Raw genomic sequence first — 21,950 nt, forward strand, 5'->3', positions numbered from 1 at the left:
TGCTGTCATTCTCAATCCCCTTCTACTTTGTCATGCTGCCAACAGTGGGCTGTGGAATCTTGTTGGGACGGTTTCTCGGTGGCGAACGACGCCCTTACCATCTTCACAAAGTCTTTTTCTTTTGTTCTATAACTGATTTAAGTATTTGGCATCATAACAGATTGCTGTCTGAGACATACACTGCACAAGGAAGCAGTGTGTTTAAGAGGTAGTCTCAAATTATATCCAAGAATGTTGCTCCATGTAGAACCATGTTGCTCGTGTGAGTTGTCTGAAGCTTCCACATGAGCTCATCATCTGAACTTTCTCAAATTATTGAGAAGCAATCTTTGTGTATGTGAACTTGTAAACCTGAAATAACAAAAAAAACCAAAACTTTTAATCATTTTGAAACAGGAAAAGTGTAGTCTGATTTAATGTGAAAGACAAAGAAAACTTTTCTTTGTTTTAATTAAAATGATTGAATGCTTGTTACAGAATGGGTTTTATATGAAAACTGGAAAAAGGGAAGAGCTCAGAATACTTTCCGGATATACTCTAAATCCCAACACGAGAGAAGAGAGTGGTGAAACCGGCGTGCCACTTTTCAAGCCGTAGAATTTCAGAGAGAAATTCAGTCTTGACATTCAAAAAGGTTTTATTTGTATTTTTGTCTCCATATTTTGCCTTTTCTTTGCATTACACTCCGCTTAGTGAAGTCAGGCCTAAAATCCACAAACCGTCATAGTTACAACTTCAACTATTGTATAAATACAAAGCAACACATAGGTGATGTTCAAAACATGTATGACATGAATGAAACACGAAGGAGGTTACAGTACGCAGTGGCAAGAGGGGGGGAAAAAAGCAATGCAAACATTCACAGCAAAAAATTAAGGGATTAACAACTTATGTTTTTCTTCTTCTTTTATGTCAGCTTTGGTTGTAGATGTTGCAATCTCTCACAACAAATGGCGTGGACGGGGTGGCGTCGACAAACAGACTTTACAGAGAAGGTGAACTGACATGTACCATCATGTGTGAGCTGGACAACCAATCGTTGAGAGGAACAAACGGAAACGAGAGAGAGTTATAACACTGAACGCGTCTCATCTGTCCAGGAAACGACGCAAACGGAAACAAAAAGCACCAGAATTTAAGCATTCAGATGAGGTACTAAATCCCATGCAACGATGTAAGTAAACTTCCCACTGTCAAGATTGGTTCTCTCCTTTACAGCAACAGTGTTTCTGTGCAAAAGTGTCTTCATCGAGATTGAGAGAATAATTAACAAAATTCACCAAAAAAAATAAAATCATAAAACTGGAGAAAAATATACATAAAGCTCTTATTAGCTCAAAGAAGTTTCCAAACAATAAATATGTAGAATAAATTCAAACACACACACACACACACAACTTCTCAGTTCAATCAGTCTGTAAAAAGTAAACCAAATATCCAAACATGTTATGTTAATGTGCTAAACCTTAGAGGGCAAATCTCCCTTCATAAAATATCTTATTCAAGCAATGATAATTAATTTGAAATGTTTCCATAAAGGTGCATTGCTTATAATAAGGATATATAATAAGTTGTTTATTATGATATAATCTCTGGTTTTCTGAAGATCATATTTATTGGCTTTGTCCTTGTCAGTTCAAACACACAAAAAATGCTTAACAAGCCAAACTCCTGTACAACACATTGAAAAGATCAGGTTGGAAGTGTGCTTTTGTCAGTGCCCACGCTGAATAGTTATAAAGTGTTACCTTAAATAAATGCTGGTATATTTCCTTTAATTTTTTTTTAACAGCCACATGCATTTACATCTATGGATAAAGATTAGTTTGTTTTTTTTCTGTTACATTTGAAACAAAGGGTCTTCTGCATTCCTGAACCTCAACGCTCCACATCTTTGTCAGTCTGGAGTTGGTTTGATTAAACAATTCAAAGTGTTTCTGTAAGAATTACGTCCGAGTGGCTGTGTGTACCAGAAGAGCAGCCATGTCTTCTGTAGCTTTGGAGGTGGGAAAGGTTGAAATAAGGGAGGGGGAAACAGGAAGAGAGAGGGTTGTGGTTCCCTGTCCTCTGCTGGAGGCTTTCACAGTTTGTCCGTGTCGAAAAAAGAATAATAAAAAATGGAAAATCAAAATAAAACCAAACAGAAAAAAAAAGAAAGGTAAAAGAAAAATAAATAGAGAGGAGGGAGGAGTCCTGCCTCCTCCAGACCCGCTCCCTCCTTCCGCTTCAGTTCAGTCACTCGTCATCGTCGTCCTCCTCCTCCTCGCCGTCGGACAGCGAGGCGCAGGGGCGGATCTGCCTGTAGCCGTCCAGCCACTTCTCCACCATCTGAGTGACGAGCGGGTGGTTGCGGCGACGGGAGCTTTTCTGCAGTGCCACCAGAATGCCGCCTTCTGTCACGCAGCAGTCCAACCACTCTCGAAGGAGCTTCTCCTGTTGCTCTTCGTTTCCCATCTGAAAGGACGCAGCGAGTCTTAATATGCACAACTGTGCTTCACAAAAGTAAACATTAAAGACATGAAATATGTAATACGATGAAACATAGGACAGCAAGTTTAAATCCACACAATGGAATCATTTAGATCAAAGCATTTTCACACACTGGAACAAGCGCACAAAGAGGTAAAACTAGTCTTAGTGGTGGAACTCTTTACTTCTTGTGCCGACAGGAAGTGGATGTGAAGCAGCTTCCTCTCGCTGTCGACCAGGGGCAGGAACGTGACCGTCTCGTCATCGTCTGTGTTGAGGTTGGCGCCTGCGCCGCGATTGTCAAAGCCGTCGTTCTCCATGGCGACTAGTGCTGAGAAATGGCCTCGCGTGTAACCCAGAGCGATGGGGCTCTTCCAGCAGAAACTCTGCTCCCACAAAAGGGGCAAGTACACACCTAAGACAGACGGCGAGGGGCAAACACAAAGGGTATTATATTTACATCAGCCTTTGTAAAAATATGAACTGCTAAAACCAATGACAATTCAGAGACTTCAACATTTGATGTACAATTTGAAAGCAATTACTTGAAAGGAGAAATAAAGCAGTTATAAAAATCATATTCAAGTAAACAACCAACAACTTCTATAATGTGTACTGTGGTTAATCCTGGAGCAGAACAAAGTTCTTTCTTGGTTCTGAGCTGAAACATTGTTTACACACACTCCATTTTACATCAGAAGCTAACACACACAAAGTAAAATGATGAACTTCTTATTGTGTTTTTGCATCACATTCAGCTGCGAGTTGTGTTTGGTATTTTGTAATGACGACAGTTAAGGTTAATATCATTTTTTTTAAATCCTAAAAATGGGGTGCTGTGGTGGTGCAGGGGTAAAGCACAGTCCACGTATGGAGGCCTTAGACCTCATAGTGGAGGTCACAGGTTCAAGTCCCGCCTGTTGACCTTTGCCACATGTCTTCCCCCTCTCTCATTACCTATTTTCCTGTTTAACCACTATCAAATAATTAAGTTCAGTTGATTGTCAATACAGACAGGGAAAAATGATAAGTACTCCCCTTTTACAGCTCAGATTTTAATAAAGAAAATTAAGGACAGGAGCCACTAAATGTGCTAAGAAAATTGGATTACTTTTGCCAATTAATCTGGAAATGGCTGTAATAGCATTTCCACACTGTATAAATTCCACCATAGTACAGCAACAAGGGTGAACAACTAAGAAACATTTAAGTCTCACACATTCACATCAAGATCAGACTGACTTACACAGTGCTCCATGTTATCCTACACAGACATGTCAAACGTGAATGATCCCAAGAATAACTGAACCAGCTCAGGTGGTTAATGAGGGTTGCCATGGGAAGTACTTAACTTTGCAGAACACGAATAATTAATGTTTGTCAACACAACTACTTTTTCTCCGAGTGTATAAAGTGCAGAAAACAACAGCGTTATCATATGTTACTGTCATTCTATGGCCTGTTTATGCGCATTATGCGATGATATTTTGATGTGATAAACTCCCACAAGCACACAAACAGAATCATAGTTCTGATGGTCTTTTGTACATAAGACAAATGGATTACGGGATGTTTCTAATCATTTGGGTTGTTTCAGCCCATTTAGACTTGGTCCTAAGCTTTCTGTCTGGAAACTTGAGGATTTATAAGATGCAGTACGCAACTCATAAATCATGACTAAATAGGCTTGGCAAGATTTTGCAACATTATGGTGTTCTGAAAACAAAGATGCAAGTATCCCAGAGTTGATTAGATTTGCTGGAATAAGCCTCTGAAGTTGGAAAAATATTTCTGCTTTTGTAACTCCTAAATGTCTCCCAATGAAACTGAGTTTTGCTCAGCAACTTTCCAAATAAGTACAATGTTTTTGATCAACGAGCCGAGTCGCTCTGTGCTTTACTCTGGCTCCTGGCAACTGGAAATCACTGGTCCATCAGGGAGGCTTTACCACAAGTAGTTGGCTCCCTTTGAGGATTTTCATCAAGTCCAGCACACCATCAGTTAGAGCAAATTGAATCCAGACTGTCTTAGAGTTGGTTGTGGAAGTAGACTTCATGTTCACATGTGGCTCTAAGTTCTGATCCTGACAGTTTGTATGTGGGAAATTTACTTGCCTTGTTGTATTTTTGCTCCTCTGACACTGACACTTTTTATAGTTTTGAAGCAAACAGACCAAAAAAGCCCCAAATGAATGGTACTAGAGTAGGTTGAGTTTTGTCAAGCAGCTGAGCTATGTGGACACATGTAGGCTGCAGACATTTCAAAATAAAAGTCTACTTCCTCCACACCCACGGGAAAGGCTCATCGTAAAAAAAAACCCAACAAAGCATCAATTTTAGAGGAAAACAACATCGACTCAGACAGAACTCATTGCTCACCTTGGAAACGAGTGTAGCCCAGTGTTTCGCCACGGAAACTTTTATAATACTTCACTCCGTAGACAATGATTGGCCTACGAAGTATGTGTGCAAGAACAAAAATGTGGGTCTGCTCCAAGCTGGATCCTGGCTGTGGAACAAAAGTAAAAGACACTGTAAAATTTAAGAAAAGAATCTAGGAGGAAAGTAAGGAAAAACATAAAAGAGGAAGGCCTTTTTTATGCTGCCAATTGTAAAAAAACCAAAAAAACAAAGAAAGCAAACGATTACTAAGCTTTCACGCCCAGATATAAAGCATCCCACCCAAATGCCTGGTCGGTGAGGTCACTCAGCAGAGTGCTGATGACAGACAGAAGGCACTTTCCCAGGACATTACGGAGAATGTTTACTGTGGCAAAAAGCAAGAAACCTTCTTGCATAATTGATGCATCATTAGCGCTTTAAACACAACCTCCTGTCCTCCACGCTAAGACGCCGGTGTTTGCTTTCGTGCACGTGTATACCTGACTGGCGAGCGACAGGATGAAGGCCCAGTCCTCCTGCCACTGCTCCTCTCGGAGGGAGAAGTGCAAGCCGAAACTCTGGGAATACCACGACTCCCACTCCTTCCAGCGGCTGTAAAACCTGCAAAATGCACAAACGGCTTAGACTGTTGCATTGATTCGAACGAGCGCACAAAGACATGGTGATGTTGTTGTTGTTGTTAGTCTTGCTCTGAGTTTTAGAAAAGCTGCAGCTCCTTCCAAGTAGACGTGACTCAAACGAGGCTCATCTTTATTTACTGTCTGATGCTCTCCCACAAACAAAGGCTACTGTCTTTATTGTGGGAATGATTTCTGAGCAGAGTTTGACAGTGCAAGAGAAAACATGGTTTCCATTTTCTTCTACTCACTCGCGCTCCATTATAAGGCTTGCAATACTGCAAATATCTAAAGCCTTCACTGCACGTACACTACAGCATGGTGAAGATATTTTTGGTTAAACTTTTGAAATAAGGAATCATTTCTTTTCACTTCACAGATAGGAATTTAAAAAAGGCAACACAAAAACTGCAGGAACAAAACTCAATAGAAACATCTTCCTCAGTTTAAAAAAGATTAAATCATGTATATGAAAAACTTTTTGTGTACATTTGTAATGGAAACTCCACTACCGTCTCATTTCTAGCACTTTATGCTGTTAATCTAAAATGTTAATTTTCCCCAACAATCACATTTTGTATCTTTTACAAATCAAGTAGACAGTAAAGAACAGAGAGAGGCTGTGTTCCTGTCTATCTGAACTTTTTCTGTTAGTTTGTTTTCCAACTTTAAACAACCAGGTCTATTTTTATTTGCTGGGAAAGGTATGTAGATAAAATTTGTGTCTTGGAAAAATCATAGTGTTGGACATGAGCATAGGAGTGCACTGATCTTTGATTTTAAGTGATATGCCATGCAAAATCCATCTTATTTATATTTAAATAGACACAAAGCTTCTGTATTTGCTTTTCTTTTTTTTGCGCTACAAAAAAAGCCAAAACACATAAAATTTTGTTGGTGGTTTCAGTCATTTTGTTAGTTTGTCCTTGGCTGACCTCAAACCTTGTGATTTTGTGAAAGCAAAATATTGCTGTCCACTTTATTTTTGGTAAGAGGCTCAAAACATTCCTGTAATCTAACCTGTTGCGCAAGTTTTTGAAATGCAAAAAAAAAAAAATGAAAGATTAAAGAAACTGACTTTTTTTTTAGTTTAGTTAATCCAGCAGTTTGGACAGAAATGTTCTGAACTTTTTCATTTATATTTTGGAGCAGTGCCTCATGTGCAGCTAGAGCAAGTTTTTAATTGCTTCACAGATATTTTTCAGTGTTTTTCAGTTAAATAAGGTTAGAATATTAACACATGACAACGTCAGTAGTGGAAAAAAAAATAAAAAAATCAACTCAATCGCTCAAATTCAGAATCAGATTGGTAATCAGCCAAAAAATTTCAATCTATGCACACCTAGGTCTAAATCCTTCAGTCCTCTGGTTAAAATGCAACTCTTAACAGTCAGACCTTCATTCAGCCTCCTAGACAGAGTCAAATCAGTCACGCTGGTCAAAGGCAGTTTTAAGAGGAAGCTCTGCATCACTGCTGTTTGTACTATTGTTGCTGAGACTGCAGGTCTCACCAATGTGAGCAGTCATGCAAGCTGTCGTGAAGAGTCTTGCGGAGCACAGAGTCCTTGTCGTAGATGCCCCACGTGGCCTGCAGCACCGAGTCGAGGAGGCAGTCCCCCGCTGTGCGGTTCCAGAGTGCATAGAGCCGGCTGTCCAGTCTCGTTCCAAGCTCCAGAGACCAGTTGATGATGGGAGACTCTTCTTCGAGTTCTGACCAAGAAGGAGACAGCATCGGTTATGAGTGCTACTCTCAGCATTTTACTACAAAACCAAACCCACATGAAAGATGGGTGTTCACGTGGAAAAGTAAACAGGTTTAAAGCAAAGTCAACCTGGCTAACTCTTCAAAGGGAAAGGTTTACTTTTACTGTTTACTTTCAAGCCTCCAGCAAACACACTTTTTTGTGGGGGGGGCTGGAAAAAATTACTACGAGACCTAACATTTCCCATACTGACGTGATTTAACAAGCCCCACAACCGTTTGCATTTAAGTAAATGGAGAAAGCTTCTTTTTTCGGCGTGCTACTATGTCTCCAGGCTGAACTCTAACATTCATCCAACGAGGATCAGAGAAAACCCTGAAACTCGATTGGGCTCATTAGCGCAGAGTGAAACTGGCAGACATGATGGAGGCAGAGCAACAAGCTGGCCACTAAGAAACAGAGTTGGCGGGAGGGAAAATCCATGTAACACAACACTGCCGGCATGGGGGCAGCCTCTTTGTTACTGTGTGTGGGTTGTGAAAGGAGTCCGTGTGTTCGCCTAGCAACCGGACCGTTGTCAGATAGGTGACACTTCAGCAAAAAGGCGCAGAGCTGACGGAGTAAATTATTCACCTTTCTGGACGTCTCGGTCCAGCACCTCGTCAAAGAGCTTCTCCTGAACCGCAGGAGGCAAGTCCTCAATATCTGAAAGGGAAAACAGAAATAATAAAATAAAATACATTTAGATGAGTCGAATAATATTCAACTTATGACTTTTTGATTCGTTTAATTGTACAGTTTAATGCATCGTGAACTTTAAATGCAACATTTTCTGTACTCCACCCACATTCAAAGCTATATTTTAACATTATTGGCAACATAATACATGCCCAGTAATATTTGCACTGTGTCCTTTAGAGGGATGCAGAGAAAGCAATTTCCTAGAATGAATAAATGAATAAAATTCACTAGAATTGCCTTGTTTGATAACAAAAGAACTGTCAAAAATAAAACAAAAAGATCACAAACAGACAAAAACGACCAACGTTTATCTTGACGTCAAGTGTGCCCACATGTCTGATCGGATCACGTTGAAATCCCAGCTTATTTCACCTAAAGCCAACTTATAGTACAGCAGCCAGTGAGCTCAGAGCTGCTCTCAACACAGAAGCTTGTTCTTTAGCTGATATTAATGAATGCATAGCCTGTTTGGAACATAACAGAATAGGTTTCGCTGATGGCTGGAAGCCAATGTCGGCACTTTTCCGCCTGAACACATGGCAAAAAAAAACAACAACAACAATTCTTAGCTTAGAACGAACAATAGCAGCCACACAATAAGTGAATGCAAAAACAATTTTAACAAACATCGGTAATCCTAAATGGAGTTTTCTTATGGGTTCAAAAAATAAACAGCTGGTGGGGTGGTATCGTCTTTGTGGAAGTACAATGCTGAAACAGTGAGGCAGAGGTAGCCTCCATGTGCTGGCTGTTAGATGAAGACAACCGGAGCATTATGCCCCCGTCAGCATGGGAACAAGACGCCATTTCATACCCGGCGAGTAAACAAAACACGCATTCTGATACACACTTAGAAGGCCAGAGAGAAAAGGCCAGACAATGCGCTGCTGCAGTTGCAGCTGCAGAGTTTCCCCCGAGCATTCGCAGAACCCTATCAGCCTCAGTAATGATATTCATGAATATTTCTGCTCCACCGGTTTGTTCAAGCTCGTTTGCTAGCCGACGGGCTGCTGACCTGCAGGCAGGGTAAAGGTGACCAGGTCAGTGAGGAAGTAACAGGTGAAGTCGCCCTTGCGCTGATGAAGAGAGGCCGCCACCTCGCGGCGGATCTGCTCCGTCAGTTCGGGACACACCATGGCCGGGATACACTTGGCCGCCTGCTGGGACACCTGACAATAAGAGGGAAGCTTTATTCAGGGATATATGAAACCTGGACATTTCACACTGTAGTTGGTGGTCACATTTCTTTATCTGAGTTTTGACCAATGAATGATTTGATTTACTGAGATCTGAGGAGAAAAGTTACAAGCTTCTACTCGTGGGACGAAAGCACATGCGACTTTACAAAGGCTGACATGTAAAATCAGATCATAACAGTAAACACCAGGGGTGTGTTGGTATGAGATTCTTACAGTATGATACATTGCAGTATTTAAAAAAAAAAGACTAAACATGATGCAATTCCTTTAATTTCAAATAGAAAAGCAATAATTAGTCCAACTGCTTCTAAATAAAAACAATTATTATAAAACTAAAATGTTATCCTTCTATTTTAATTATTGTTTACTGATAAAAAGGAAATAAAAGAAAGTTAAAAATTGTTGGTCTGTCTGCTACTCAACACACAAACTTGATTCTTCTCCTGTTCCTTTAAGACGTTTCACATCTTTCTCCAAAAGCTTCTTCAGTTCTGAATGTGGGCAACAAATAATGTTTACAAGTTTTCCCCAGAACAATTACAATAAGCGGGCTCTTAAGGCCACTAATGGGGCTGTTAAGTCCATATGAGTCACTCTGTTTGGGTCTTTTCCACTCGACCATCCAAATATCCCACCCAAGGATGTCAACATGCGAGTTGTTCTGAAACGGAGTTAACTTAATAAGCACGATGGGTGTCATGCCTACACCATGATGGCGTAACTACCTTGCTGATTCACTTTAACACCATAACTATCTGTGTTCTTTGCACCCATAAGTATTTACATGTAATTTTTTCTTTTTCTCTCAAGTTCTTTTAAAGTGAGGCAAAATGTCACAGATGTTTTTCAACCATCTGACTCGCAAGGCACAGCAGAAGAACAACGGTACCACACCACTCCATGCTTCAGGCAGCTAGAGAAAACGTAACTTCTTCCGGCATCTTATTAAAAAGGCTTTAAACTATTGGTATGATAATGCAAAAACCTGTATATGCCTTTATACTGATAACCAGCCATTGTTTCTTTAAGATAAAAAAAGACCATGAAAGGTAATTGTAAGGACTAACCCAATTTAAATACAAACAATAAGAAGCAAAAAGGGACATAGGAATATTTTTTTAGGGGCAAAAGTGTGAAATAACATCATAGAGCTTAAAGCAATGATCCAAAAACACCTCCAAATAGTTTTATTTGTTCTGGTTTTGAAGTTTGGGGCTAAAAGCTTTGAATGTTCACAACAACAGCTCAGCGGACTCTGCCATTTGAGCTAATTTAGCTCAAACCTGTCAGAGCTGTGCCGCTGCTAGGGCGGGAAAAAGAGCAGATCCGTCTGTGGTGTGTATATAGGCTGCCGTCAGCTTTGAAGCATTTTAGGAAAGTGATCCGGTGGTTACTCACTGCCCCTCCCCGGAGCAAAGAAACTGGGCCACTGGCTGAGTGGGAGGAGAAGTATGTATACAGATAATCTGGAATCACTGACAGCAGGCAAACTGCAGCTCAACCGCAGCACATGTCCACGGCCAGCGGGGAAATGCTCACATCAGATGTTGATGCACAGACTGAAAAGCAGTGTTACGTCTTAAAAAATCCATTGTAAAACACCAACAACATAAAAGTATAGTGGTAATTGTGGAATGATTATCATAATGAATAATAAAAGTGGGCCTTATTGCTTTTATAGAGAGTGATTGTTTGCAGTTGTAAACAACACACTCCCACTGGAAACAAGTACCGCAATAATCAAAGCATAATTCAAGAGAAGCGGTTTAATCAGAGCTCTTTTTTGTCTTCTAATATATATTAACGTATAAAAAATTGTCTTTCTGTGTAATAAAATTTATGTGATCGCTAAATATTTGTAAGTAAAACAATTGTGTATTTCACCGATTTATTTATTACGTCTTACTGGGTATTTAAGACATAAATATTAAAATTCCTCTACAAGCATATGTACGAATGATCTATATCAAGCCTTAAAGCTATAGTATGCAACTTTTATGAACAATATGTTTTTGTTTTTTTTACATATTTGTTAGAACTGTCAATATCCTAAAAATGTAATGAGAATAATAATATGAGAATCTGTGGAGAAAAAAAGCAAGCTCCTCCCTGTGGCCCCATTACCATCTGCAGAAATGCACGTTCGGTGACAAACAATCAATCAGGGCAAAGAAGAGTGTCTTATCATTGTCAATCACCCTCCTGTACACGCTGATCACACCTTTCCCCTTGCTCTCTGCTCTGACCAACAAATGGCCGCTTGGTTACAGTAAACACACCTCAAAAACCGGCACACGGCAGCTACAAAGTAAAACCGCCTCGCTTCTTGACTGACCTCTGTGAGCAGGACTGCCAGCATGTCCTGCCTCTGGAAGCGGATGGCCAGGTGAACCAGCGTGAAGCCGTCGTCGAAAGCAGAGGGTCTGTTTAAGAGCCGCACTTCGTCTGACGTCAGCTGCCTCGCTATGTCCCCTCCGGACGTCTTGTAAGATTCCACCGCTGCCAGGTCACCTTCCACGACACCTTTTAAAGACAAATGAACGGAGGACAGGAGACGACTTTTCAACAGATAATAAAGTGCAACTCAAGACAAATCTACTACAAAAGCAAAATGTAACATTGAGTTCCCACAAAAGAACATTTAAAGACAAGTTTAGATTTTTTTTTAAATGTAGGTTTTATGAAGCTTTTAACAGTTACTTGGAAACAAAAAAAAGCAATTTTATTACCAATCCTAAAAAAAAGAGACTTCAAAAAGGACAGCATGTACTCCAGCAAAATGTATAAAAACATAAGATGAGAATGCGCTTCATCTATGTGGCAGTTGTTGACTGTTTCAAAGTCTAGAGGAAGCATGACAATTCAAGGGGGTAAGCTGTAATGTTAGTTGTTTAGCTCTCTTAGATCTTAGCAGGAAGGTTGAGACGTGTTAGATCAGACATGTGCAGACCTGTGGTTTCTATTGTGTATTTCAAGCAGAAACGGAAAATAGCTATTGTTTTTAGAAAAAAGGGCATCCTGAAAACATACTTCGCATCATACTTTCTCTTACAAAAACGTAAACAAATAATCTCTAAATAGTCCCATGGAACGCGATGTTTACAAAAGGTTATTTGTCATGAAATCACATGCCTGATAGCTAAGTGGAAATTATTCTGTTATTTAAGGGTCTAATAAAATTGGAAAAAGGTGGACAGTGTGTAAACATCAGTCATTACATCAATCCAATATGACCTTCACTGCTATGTTATATCAACAATTGGACCAACATGGGCCAATTATTCATTCCTGTGCTCTTGGCTTACACAAAACATATTTTATTATGGCTAATTTCACAATGAAGCATTCATATTATTGTTGCTGTTCTTTTCTTTCTTGCTTTATTGATCAGAAAGCTCAGCGAGTTCATAAAGATACTGATTTATGGCAGCTGCTTTTACAAGGCTGGCGTTCCTCTTTGATAAAAAGCCCTGGCCCTGTTTCTGTTCATCAACTCATAAAATCAACATTCATGTTTAAATACAGTTATATTCAATTAATAAGAATATGCATTCTGCTGAGGCTATTTTTATTTTTTTTAAAGCAACAACTTTTAAACAGGCATTAAAGATACTTTACATTAAGCCCACATTTTTGTATTAAAATATTCTTTATTGGTCTGATGTAATAGTTCAATTTTAAATAGTGTTTTCAAGTGGAAAATCTTTACAATAAACAGAAATAAAGGCTTGGTATGATTAGTATGTTTGTAATTAATTTATATGATGCGTTTCACTGAATAAAAACAGCTAATGATAATTAACTTTACAATAATATTCTAATTTATGGAATATGACTAAAAGTGACAAAACACCTTAAACTACTGCTGGTCTCCTTACTCCTTACTTATATTATTGGCCATTATTTATTGCAATCTAGGCAGTTCTTTGTGATATTCATGTGCTGTTCAGCAATCCTGCGTCGTAAATTTGCCGTTTATGAGTCTGCCAAAATGTGCATAAACAGCATTGACCTGACTAACATTAATAAAGTGTTGGACTGCCTGTTCTTAAATGGAAAAGTATTGAGGGTAAAACATTCCTGACTCAAAATCAAGAGCAATTTTCAATCCCAGATCTCCACAAAGACAAATATTTGAAGCCAACAGTCCAAATTTCAGTTTTCTCAGCTTGAAGACAAAAAAAGTGTTTATTTAAATTTGAAGTTCACCAAAAAAAAAAAAAAAAAGGAAAAAGTGAACGAATGGTCATGTAAACAATCAAACACAGCTCTGCCCACAAGGTTACATGATGGGAATATTTTCAGTGAAACTTTGAACTCATCAACAGTAGCACCAGGCTCTAATACAGGCTGCCATGCAGTGAAATGTGAACTGCTGTGTGATAAGTCTAAACAAGAAACATGTTTTTTTTTCAACATTTAACCAGAACAAAACCATTTGTCCGTGTATATTATGATTATTATGACAAAACCTAATCAAACAGGAAAGAGGAAACTGGTTACAACGCCTCACAGCTATACAAACAGGGTCTTCTCATTTCCAGCTCATACAGTAAATGCCCGTGGAGCAGCCTCTCGTACATTTTGACAGCATCAAACACTGCTGAGCTTTTGTTCTCACGTCAAAGGACCACACACAAAGCTCAGCTGCGTGAGCTGTGTGCGAGTGGGAGCTGGAGAGACACAAAGTGGGAGTGCCATGTGGAGCTGGCTGGCGCAGAGAGGGATAGAGAGACACGAGAGGAGAGACACTGTACAACAGCAGAATGGGATCGCCACCACTTCCTACAAAATACTCCATTAGTGTGGGTGTGCCTTTAGCCACGACTGTACTTTTAATGGTACGCCTAACTAAAAAAAAAAAACACACACACACACACAAAGAGATGCACTCTTCAAGGCAGATTGATGAGAGAAAATGGACCAATTTAAGTGATTGTGGTGTTCCTCCTACACACGGAGCATCCAGTTTTATCAATTTGCGTAGTGATGGACTCAACAGGAACGTAGACAAAAACTATTATACGGTACAAGTTGGCACTTTGAGGTCTCCTCAACCTGCTAAACCACCCACTTTAACAGGGCGATGCACTTCCCAGGCTCACATTTGGAAAGAGCAAAATACCTTGGTTGTCTTGGGTGCTGCACAAAGAAACATGTCAATGCACTCATGTGCATTAGGTTGTTTATTTGTAATAAAATCATAGTTGGCAATAAAAAGGACGCCAAAACAAGCTGACTTACACAGGACATATCAGAAGTATACCTTTTTTGTAGTAGAAATTATGAAGCTAATGCAACATTCCGTTGCAAAAAAAAAAAGTCCTTATAGAGAAACCTAAAGCAGATTTTCATTAGTTCTTGCATTTTTTCCAGCATGGGGGCATTTAATGCTTAACTTCGAAAAGCACACTAGGTCTTAGAGTTTTGCCAAACTTGAAAAATCTGATTTCAGTTCATAGACACCTATAACACATTCAGACTTGGCACATAAAAGCTAGTTTATGAAGTATAAAAAAGGAAGAAAACAGCACTGATAGGTCTGAAAGCATAGAGAATAGAACTGCAGCAGACAGAATGTCACTCTCTCTGGCTGTATCGCATTACAAGTCCCTCAAATTGTAGGTTAAAAAAAAGAAAAACATTGTTTGGAATATTAATATTGTCCCCACTGATGTCTCGATGACAAAGAATTCATCATATATTGTGCACCCTTCGTCTGATCTTTCTACGGGGAGTACGATCAACACACCGCTATATTAAAAAGTAAAAAGAAGCTGCATGATGAACAGAGACATAGAATGTGACCCATCAAGGTTTGTTGGACGGTTTGAACTGTCAAGCTCCGAGCCCATATAAGATCAATGTAGGAACTTATTTTGATTATTGGCTGTTCTAAAAGGTTTTCTTCTTCTCTTTCACTAGTGAAAAGTGCTGGAAGATGCTGTGAAAGCATTATTATTTTCTTTCCCCCAATCTGAATCTATTTTCCTGATGGCTGGAAAACATGAGCCACCAGAAGCTCCATGTGGATATGATTTCCGGACAATCTGATTGACTTAATCAGCTAATAATCAGCATTATGTCTCCGCAGAGCTGTGAATGATGATCACCGGTGTTGTTCTGATCATGAGGCAAAGCAACAGGGTATTAAAACAGCAGAGATGATCCTGTTCCACTGATGAATTTCCGTTATTTATAAGGTTCTTCACACGTTACCATTTTAATTGTTTTCATGTTGTGCATACAAGCAAACATTAGTAAAGACTTTCTTTGTTAATAGTAGCACTTCTCTAAGCTCTGGTTATTCAGCAGCAGACAGTGTGCTGAGTGTTTGAACATTTCGCCTATATTCGTAGGTGCTTCCTTTGACCATACCTCCGTTTCCTCACACATTCCTAAGTAGGAGACTGTAAGCTGCATGTGACTCCTAGATAAGGAACGTTTAAAAGGCTCAGAGTCTCCGAGGCTTAAACATAACGTTTGGCGACTGAAAGCTCTGGAATTAGTGAAATGCAAGCAAAAATAACAATCAGGAGGTTTAATATTTCATGTGCCGCAACAGAAACTATTCAAATCAGACCACACCAACCTACTGCAAAAATGGCTGGCAGTAATGACCTTAGGTCAACATTCTTGACCCCATTATTGACATTATTGCCTATACTTCCATTGGTGTCTCTGATAAAGATTCAAACTAAAAGATTCAAACTTAGAAGAAGTGAAAAAAAATCTAAGAATTTAGTAAATGTATTTCTGTCTGTGAAACAAAAACTGATGTATGGAATAAACAATATTTTAGGTGTACCGTCATAGACCTGGTAGCAGCACATGCAGTAAGCGTTTATCAAATGTCACACTTTTAAAATGTACTTTCAACCATCAGTTCTGGCTCCAGGTCTTTAACACCTACAAGTTATCTATTTATCAATGCCTTCAAACACAACACAGTATGTCTAACAACAGTTTCTGTCAACAGGTTTTGGACAGCTACTTAAGCCGCCGTTTTCAAGACAAACCTTATTAAATACAAACTCTTTTCATTAGACGAGAGCTGATCACAATCAACTATCAAGAACTTTTAATTTCAATTCTCTAAAGAAACAACAATAGATCACTTTTAGAAGGGACATTTTGGAATGAAGCGCTAAATATCCGCTGAAAAATAAACTTTCTTATGGAGGCGTTTCCCACCGTGGATAGTTTTGTCAAACCACCATCATGCAAAAAAAAGAATTATAGCATCCATAGCAAGTTAATGTTGCCATAGGTTTTCTAAAAAAAATAAATAAAAAATTAGAACTCAACTAACTAACTCAATTACTTGGAGAATCTGGTTGCATTTAAAAACTGAAATTGAATTAATGTAAAAAAAATTTTAAAACTTTGCAAACATCCTGTTTTATGGATATCTGTCTAAAATGTGATGTGCATGTTGCTCATTTGGTTATAACATTTCTATTTCTGGCATGTCAGTTGTCTAGTCAGCCATCCAGAAACAAGTTGGCACTGCCATGGCAGCCATTTATCAAAGCATGATGTTTGGGACAACCACTGAAAGTTGGATAGTGCTTCATTAATTCTGTCTAGTCCAAATACTCAGCGTGTTTTCCTTTAATCTGTCAATCCCAACATGGCCGCTGGAAGCAGAAAACTAGTGACATTGACCATGAAATAAAGCTAAAATTTTGGTAGACTACACACAATAAAAAAATCACTCATATTAAAGACAAGAATAACAACATCTCAAGTATTATGACTAGAAGCAAACACGCTGCAGAAATGTAGGAACGCAGAAAATAAAAAAAGACCTTAAAAACATCTTTATTTGATTACTGAAACTGTTTGTGGGTTTAAGATTTGTCTTGTTAGTGTTACAGGATTCCTATGAACAGACAGGGATCGAGACTGAAGGTTAAACTATACACAAATTTAGAAAACAGAGGAAACAGGCTAAGAATGTGTTTCATTAGAAAAAAATATACATGTCTGGTCTTTTTAAATGCTCATCTACCCTTCTTCCCTGCGTCTATAAGTGTGTATTATGGATGGCAAACTGTATGGGGAAATTTTTCCTCACTCAGTGCTGAGGCATTTTAAGTATGCACAAAATTCCAGAAACAGTAGGTTGCAAATGTGAGTAATCTGGATGTAACTCTATAAAGTCTGTTCGAACAGGTCGTCTTACAACTTGTAAAAATATCCTGCTAAGTTGTATTAGGCAAATATAAGATAAGAATCGTAACCCTTTTATGAGGCTGATGCCTTTTTTTTTAAAGTGAACATCACATAAACTTGAAACTTACCAACACATGCGTTCAGGAAGAGCCAATCCGTCCTTCTCATCCTGTTCTTAATTTGCTTCAGTTTTTTGAAATCCACTTCCAGCTCCTCTTTGCTCCCAATCCCCGCTCCTGACGCCAGTTCGATTCTCTGAAAGTCCATGTTCACCTCAGACTCCCGTTTTTCAAATGGAGGAGACCTCCTCTGGCTGCTGCTGCAGCCCACCACTCCCCCCACCACGCACCCAGTTCCCTGCCCGACGACACCCCTTCTGTTGTCCCTGTCCTGCTCGTTGAGCTTGGGGGACGGCTGCTGGCTCTCAGGCTCTGACGCCAGCTTGATGGGTTCGGCAAGCAGGCTGTTGGGCCGGGGATGGTCGCACACGACGCACTTGAGTGCCTTGGCCCAGTTTTCGTAAGTGCATGCAGTGCAGGTCCAGTGCTGCGTGTGGGTGTTGAGCCTGTTGCGGTCGTTGTATTCCTCGCAGGGGTCTGTGACGGTGACAGGGGCAGCGGGGTGGCATCCGGAGCCCGAGGTCTGCGGCGACTCCGTGGGGCTTCGTGGCTGCTGGGTGTGATGTCCTTGACGAGTTGCATGGTGACCATGCTGCTGCTGCTGCTGTTGCAGCTGCAGTTGTTGTTGAGCCTGTTGCCTCTGACACAAGCACTGGGTACAGCGGATGGCTCGAGGCCAGTTCAGGTAGGTGCACATGTGACACGACCACTTGCTACTCGTCTCAGGAACGTCAGTGACGCGGACGCGGGGTCTTGCGCTGGAGTCCGGACAAATCAGCAGGCTGGAGCCCCCCTGCGACGGACTGTTGCTGAGGTCTGCGGGGTTCCACTGATGCAGACTGGCATCTAGGGCAGGGCTGCTCTTAAAGGGCTCCTCAGTAATGATGGCACCCCCGCTGGGCCTCTGAGCGCGGCACATGGTGCACTTGATGGCTGACGGCCAGTTCTCGTATGTGCAGTATTCACAGGCCCACTTGGCAACCAGCTCTGTCATCGTCGCGCCGCCGCCGGAGGAGGCTTCCAGCCGTTCAGTGGGACTGGCAGCTCGGCTCTCAAGGAGGTCACACAGCAAGCAGTGCACTATGGGGGAAACAAAAGAAGGGCATCAAATTTGAGTAATTATTCATTATAATGCCAGATGTATGCACAAAACAAAAAATATCACAACAGGAAAAGATTGCAAAAGTTGGGACTTCTACATTTTAAAAAAATTCCTCTTAAAGCTGCAGCCTAGAGTGCAGCACTGATTCCTGATGGCACCTCTAGGGCGTACTGTAAGCAGCATACGCATGGCAGGCAACTGTGCCCTACAACTGAGCTGGGTAATAAGAGACAAGGACGGATGAAACACGACTCTCGGCGGGGAAGCGCGTGACTGATTAAGACACTGACAGAAGCACGGAAATTATGGATGGATTATGAGAGAGCGGCACCCGGGCAGATGCATGTAAATATCTTCCACCCCTTTATTATAGAGGAGCTAGATAATCGGACTGCAAAAGAGGCAAAGTGCCTCTTTGAAGTTGTCTCGTGGCTCACTGAAGCAATATTACAGGGCTTTAAAAAGAAATCATACCCCTTGAACTGATGTTATGTGATAAACAGTAAAAGGACCAGATTAATCTAATGCATATTAAAATGTTATACAATTAAAATATAAAAATATGACAGCCTAACAGGATATCTTCATACCAGCTGTTCACATTTAAAAACTGACCTGTCAGTCTGTTCTTTTACGCAACACCGCTCAAACTTAAAGGGGATATATTATGTATTTTCCAGACACATAGTGTCATTTAAGTAATTTTGTTAACTGCAGTTGTTATACAAATGCTATATATATATATATATATATATATATATATATATATATCAAATATGACTTAAAAGAATTTTTACTTCCTAATTTATCACATTGAAATTGGGCCTCTGACTCTTTAAAAAAAACTTCAGCTCTTTTTGAAACTCCGCTTTCAGGAAGTCATCACAACATTGCCTCCTATATTGACCCTTTAACAGTGTTTTTAACCAGCGCTGCACTGAGAAGTAGTTTGCATAATGAGCTCTGCAAATGCGTAGTTTCACCAGGTGTTTGCTAATTGCTGCTGCCTAGTCTGAAGGAGCTGAGTGGGGAAGTCGCAGGGGAGGGCTGCTCTGAGAGGCAGAAGCTTGGAAATTGCAGCTCTGGGGAGGATCTGCGCCTCGAAGGCGGAGCTATGCCCACCCAGGCATTTTGCACAACTGACTGGTTGCCATGGGAAATTACAGGATTTCTCAAAAATGCATGACAAAATCATGTTTTTGACAAGAGAATAACATAATAACAAAATGTAAATGTCAAGAAAGGACTATTTTACGTAATGATTACCTTTCGATCAGATTAGACATTTTGTTTTTCATCTTAAACACTAAGTATGCAAATCTTTTGTACACTTTTGTTTTACCTACTGCTCTGAGTATGTTCTTTTATCAAAAGATCTTTTTAGAGTCTGTGTACTCCAGCTAACGGTTAATTGATCACTAAGTTAGCTGATGATTATTTTAATAATTGATTAATCACAATGAATCCAATTAATCGTTTCCACCCTGAACCAATCCATTATAGCTCTGGCTGAACACTAAAAGTTGTTGTCTTGTCCTGCTGGAAGGTGAACCTCTGCCTCAGTATCAAGTGACCTGGAGCAGCTAACAGATTTTTTTTTTTTCTGAGACAGCTCTGTATTTTACTCCATCCGTCCAACCTGACCGCCAGCATGTTTTACTGTGAATGAAGATGGTGTGTTTAGTGTGTTTTGTTTAATCCTCTGGAGGAAGCGCTTCTTCTTCTTCTTTTTTTTACATGTAGGCCAAGGAGTTTCAATTTGACCTCATCTGACTGGGCAACTTGGTTTTTTTTTTGCATATCTTCTGTGTCCCTACAAAGCTTAATTTCCGTAAGGCTATGTTGTTTCATTGTGGTCATTTATTGTACTTTTACGGTCCACTTTCTGGAACGCCTCAGTGTTTTATTGTTTTGCCACTTTGTTGCAGGTGTTGTATTCTTCTGTGGCTTTCAGGAAAAACTCAGTGGTTCCCCAGACTTTTTTTTAAGTGAGGGATCCTAGGAAAAGTCTGTTTTGTTTTAGTAATCCACCCATCCATCCATAACCCCCCATCTGATTTTCTCCCAGGGTCAGTTATCACCATCATATGAAACTGGATCCACGCCTCACACGCGTTTCCCTGTAACGTCCTGCACAGTCCCTCAGACAGGAGAGCTGTTGGAAAGAAGTTGCCTCGCAGCTCAAAGGGGAGTAACATTACTGTGTTTACACCACGCCTCTAAGTTTACCAACACACCGTGAGAAATTCTGCAAATTTCTCCTAGCTCCCAGACACAAGACTCGCCGAAAACTGGCGTATTTTCCAGCCAGTGACCTCAGACCTGTTGTGAATACTTTTCTGCTAAATAAACAAAGTAATTTAACTGCCCGTTCGGCTAAAACCTTCCCCTGGAAGCGATAGTTTAGCTACACTACAGTCTACAGCCACGTTATATCCCGAGCTAGCAGCTGGTGGCTATTTTACGTCACAATAACCAACCACTGGTTCGGTTGTCAGACAGAAATTACAGCCCAGCTAGCCCGCTAACATGACCAGATTATGTTTTGGCCGTAACCGCCTGACAGGCCCGAGTCAGTTGTACAAGAAGACGGCAATGTTAACCCTCACCTCTGCTTTGCTGTGTTCATACTCCTCGGTGTCCTGCTGCTTCCCCTCCCGGACGGAGAGAACCCCTCTCCTCCGGTCCGAAAGTCGGGATTTTCTCACTTGCACGACACTAACCGCATATTTACTTCTTTCTGTGGGAGGTTGCCGTTCAACTGGCAGTACGTGTAAGGTCCAATGAACAATATCTCCCCCCCCACCCCCCCCAAAGTCCCGTCCCTGTGTTGCCGGTTCCAACGCTTCAAATCATTTTAATCCTTTTTGCCGATCAAATCCCAGGTTGACGGGCTTTAATGGCGGCGGAACAGGGGGAGGGAAGCAGCCGAAGAAGGGTTGAAAAATACACTACAGGGGAGAGCAGAGAGGGCTCGGAGCCGTGTTACAGTCAGAGGCTGGATCAGGATTTACCACCTGAATATGCCGACTTCGCTGATTGGTTGTTTTTGTCTGTATCCATTGGCAATGACCAATCAGATTCTACGTCTCCCATTCCAACTGTTAAAAGGCTCGGAGGATGCAAAACAGACACGAATGTCACAGCAATAAAAACAGCAGCGTGCAGACTTTATATATATATAAATATATATTCTTTTTCTAGACTAGTGTGAGATTAAAAATAAAATATTTAATTTTGTGCATCGTAATACGTTGCATTTATGGCAAACTGCCACGTGGTATCTCCTCAAAAGGGATGATGTCATCGTAAAAATACTGCAGCAAGCAGTCTGCAGCAATGCATAACAGCTTGTGCAACAGTTCTCCGTCTGAAAATATAATTGTCAACTGTACTATAAGATTTCTGAATTGTGCATCG

General features: G+C 40.4%; 1 protein-coding gene across 1 annotated transcript; it reads right to left on the bottom strand.

Moving 5' to 3' along the window:
- Positions 1 to 619: 619 nt before the first annotated feature.
- Positions 620 to 21,532, bottom strand: LOC102222372 (ubiquitin thioesterase ZRANB1). Its single transcript, XM_005804876.2, has 10 exons — positions 21,140 to 21,532; positions 17,438 to 18,508; positions 11,467 to 11,654; positions 8,948 to 9,101; positions 7,825 to 7,896; positions 7,000 to 7,198; positions 5,351 to 5,471; positions 4,848 to 4,977; positions 2,655 to 2,884; positions 620 to 2,454 (listed from the first exon to the last, which is right to left on the bottom strand). Exons 2-10 carry the CDS (start codon positions 18,420 to 18,422, stop codon positions 2,236 to 2,238), a joined length of 2,298 nt encoding a protein of 765 aa, XP_005804933.1. The 5' UTR covers positions 18,423 to 18,508; positions 21,140 to 21,532; the 3' UTR covers positions 620 to 2,235.
- Positions 21,533 to 21,950: the final 418 nt, after the last annotated feature.

This window comes from Xiphophorus maculatus, chromosome 22, assembly GCF_002775205.1.
Source record: "Xiphophorus maculatus strain JP 163 A chromosome 22, X_maculatus-5.0-male, whole genome shotgun sequence".
Classification (NCBI taxonomy): Eukaryota; Metazoa; Chordata; class Actinopteri; order Cyprinodontiformes; family Poeciliidae; genus Xiphophorus; species Xiphophorus maculatus.

Excerpts from the sequence above, each read along its gene's own strand:
- LOC102222372 (XM_005804876.2), bottom strand. The coding sequence starts at position 18,422 with ATGACAGAGCTGGTTGCCAAGTGGGCCTGTGAATACTGCACATACGAG. Across the intron at positions 5,472-6,999 it reads TTGCATGACTGCTCACATTG|GTTTTACAGCCGCTGGAAGG; the intron begins GTGAGACCTGCA and ends TGCATTTTGCAG. Across the intron at positions 2,455-2,654 it reads ACTTCCTGTCGGCACAAGAA|ATGGGAAACGAAGAGCAACA; the intron begins GTAAAGAGTTCC and ends GCGTCCTTTCAG.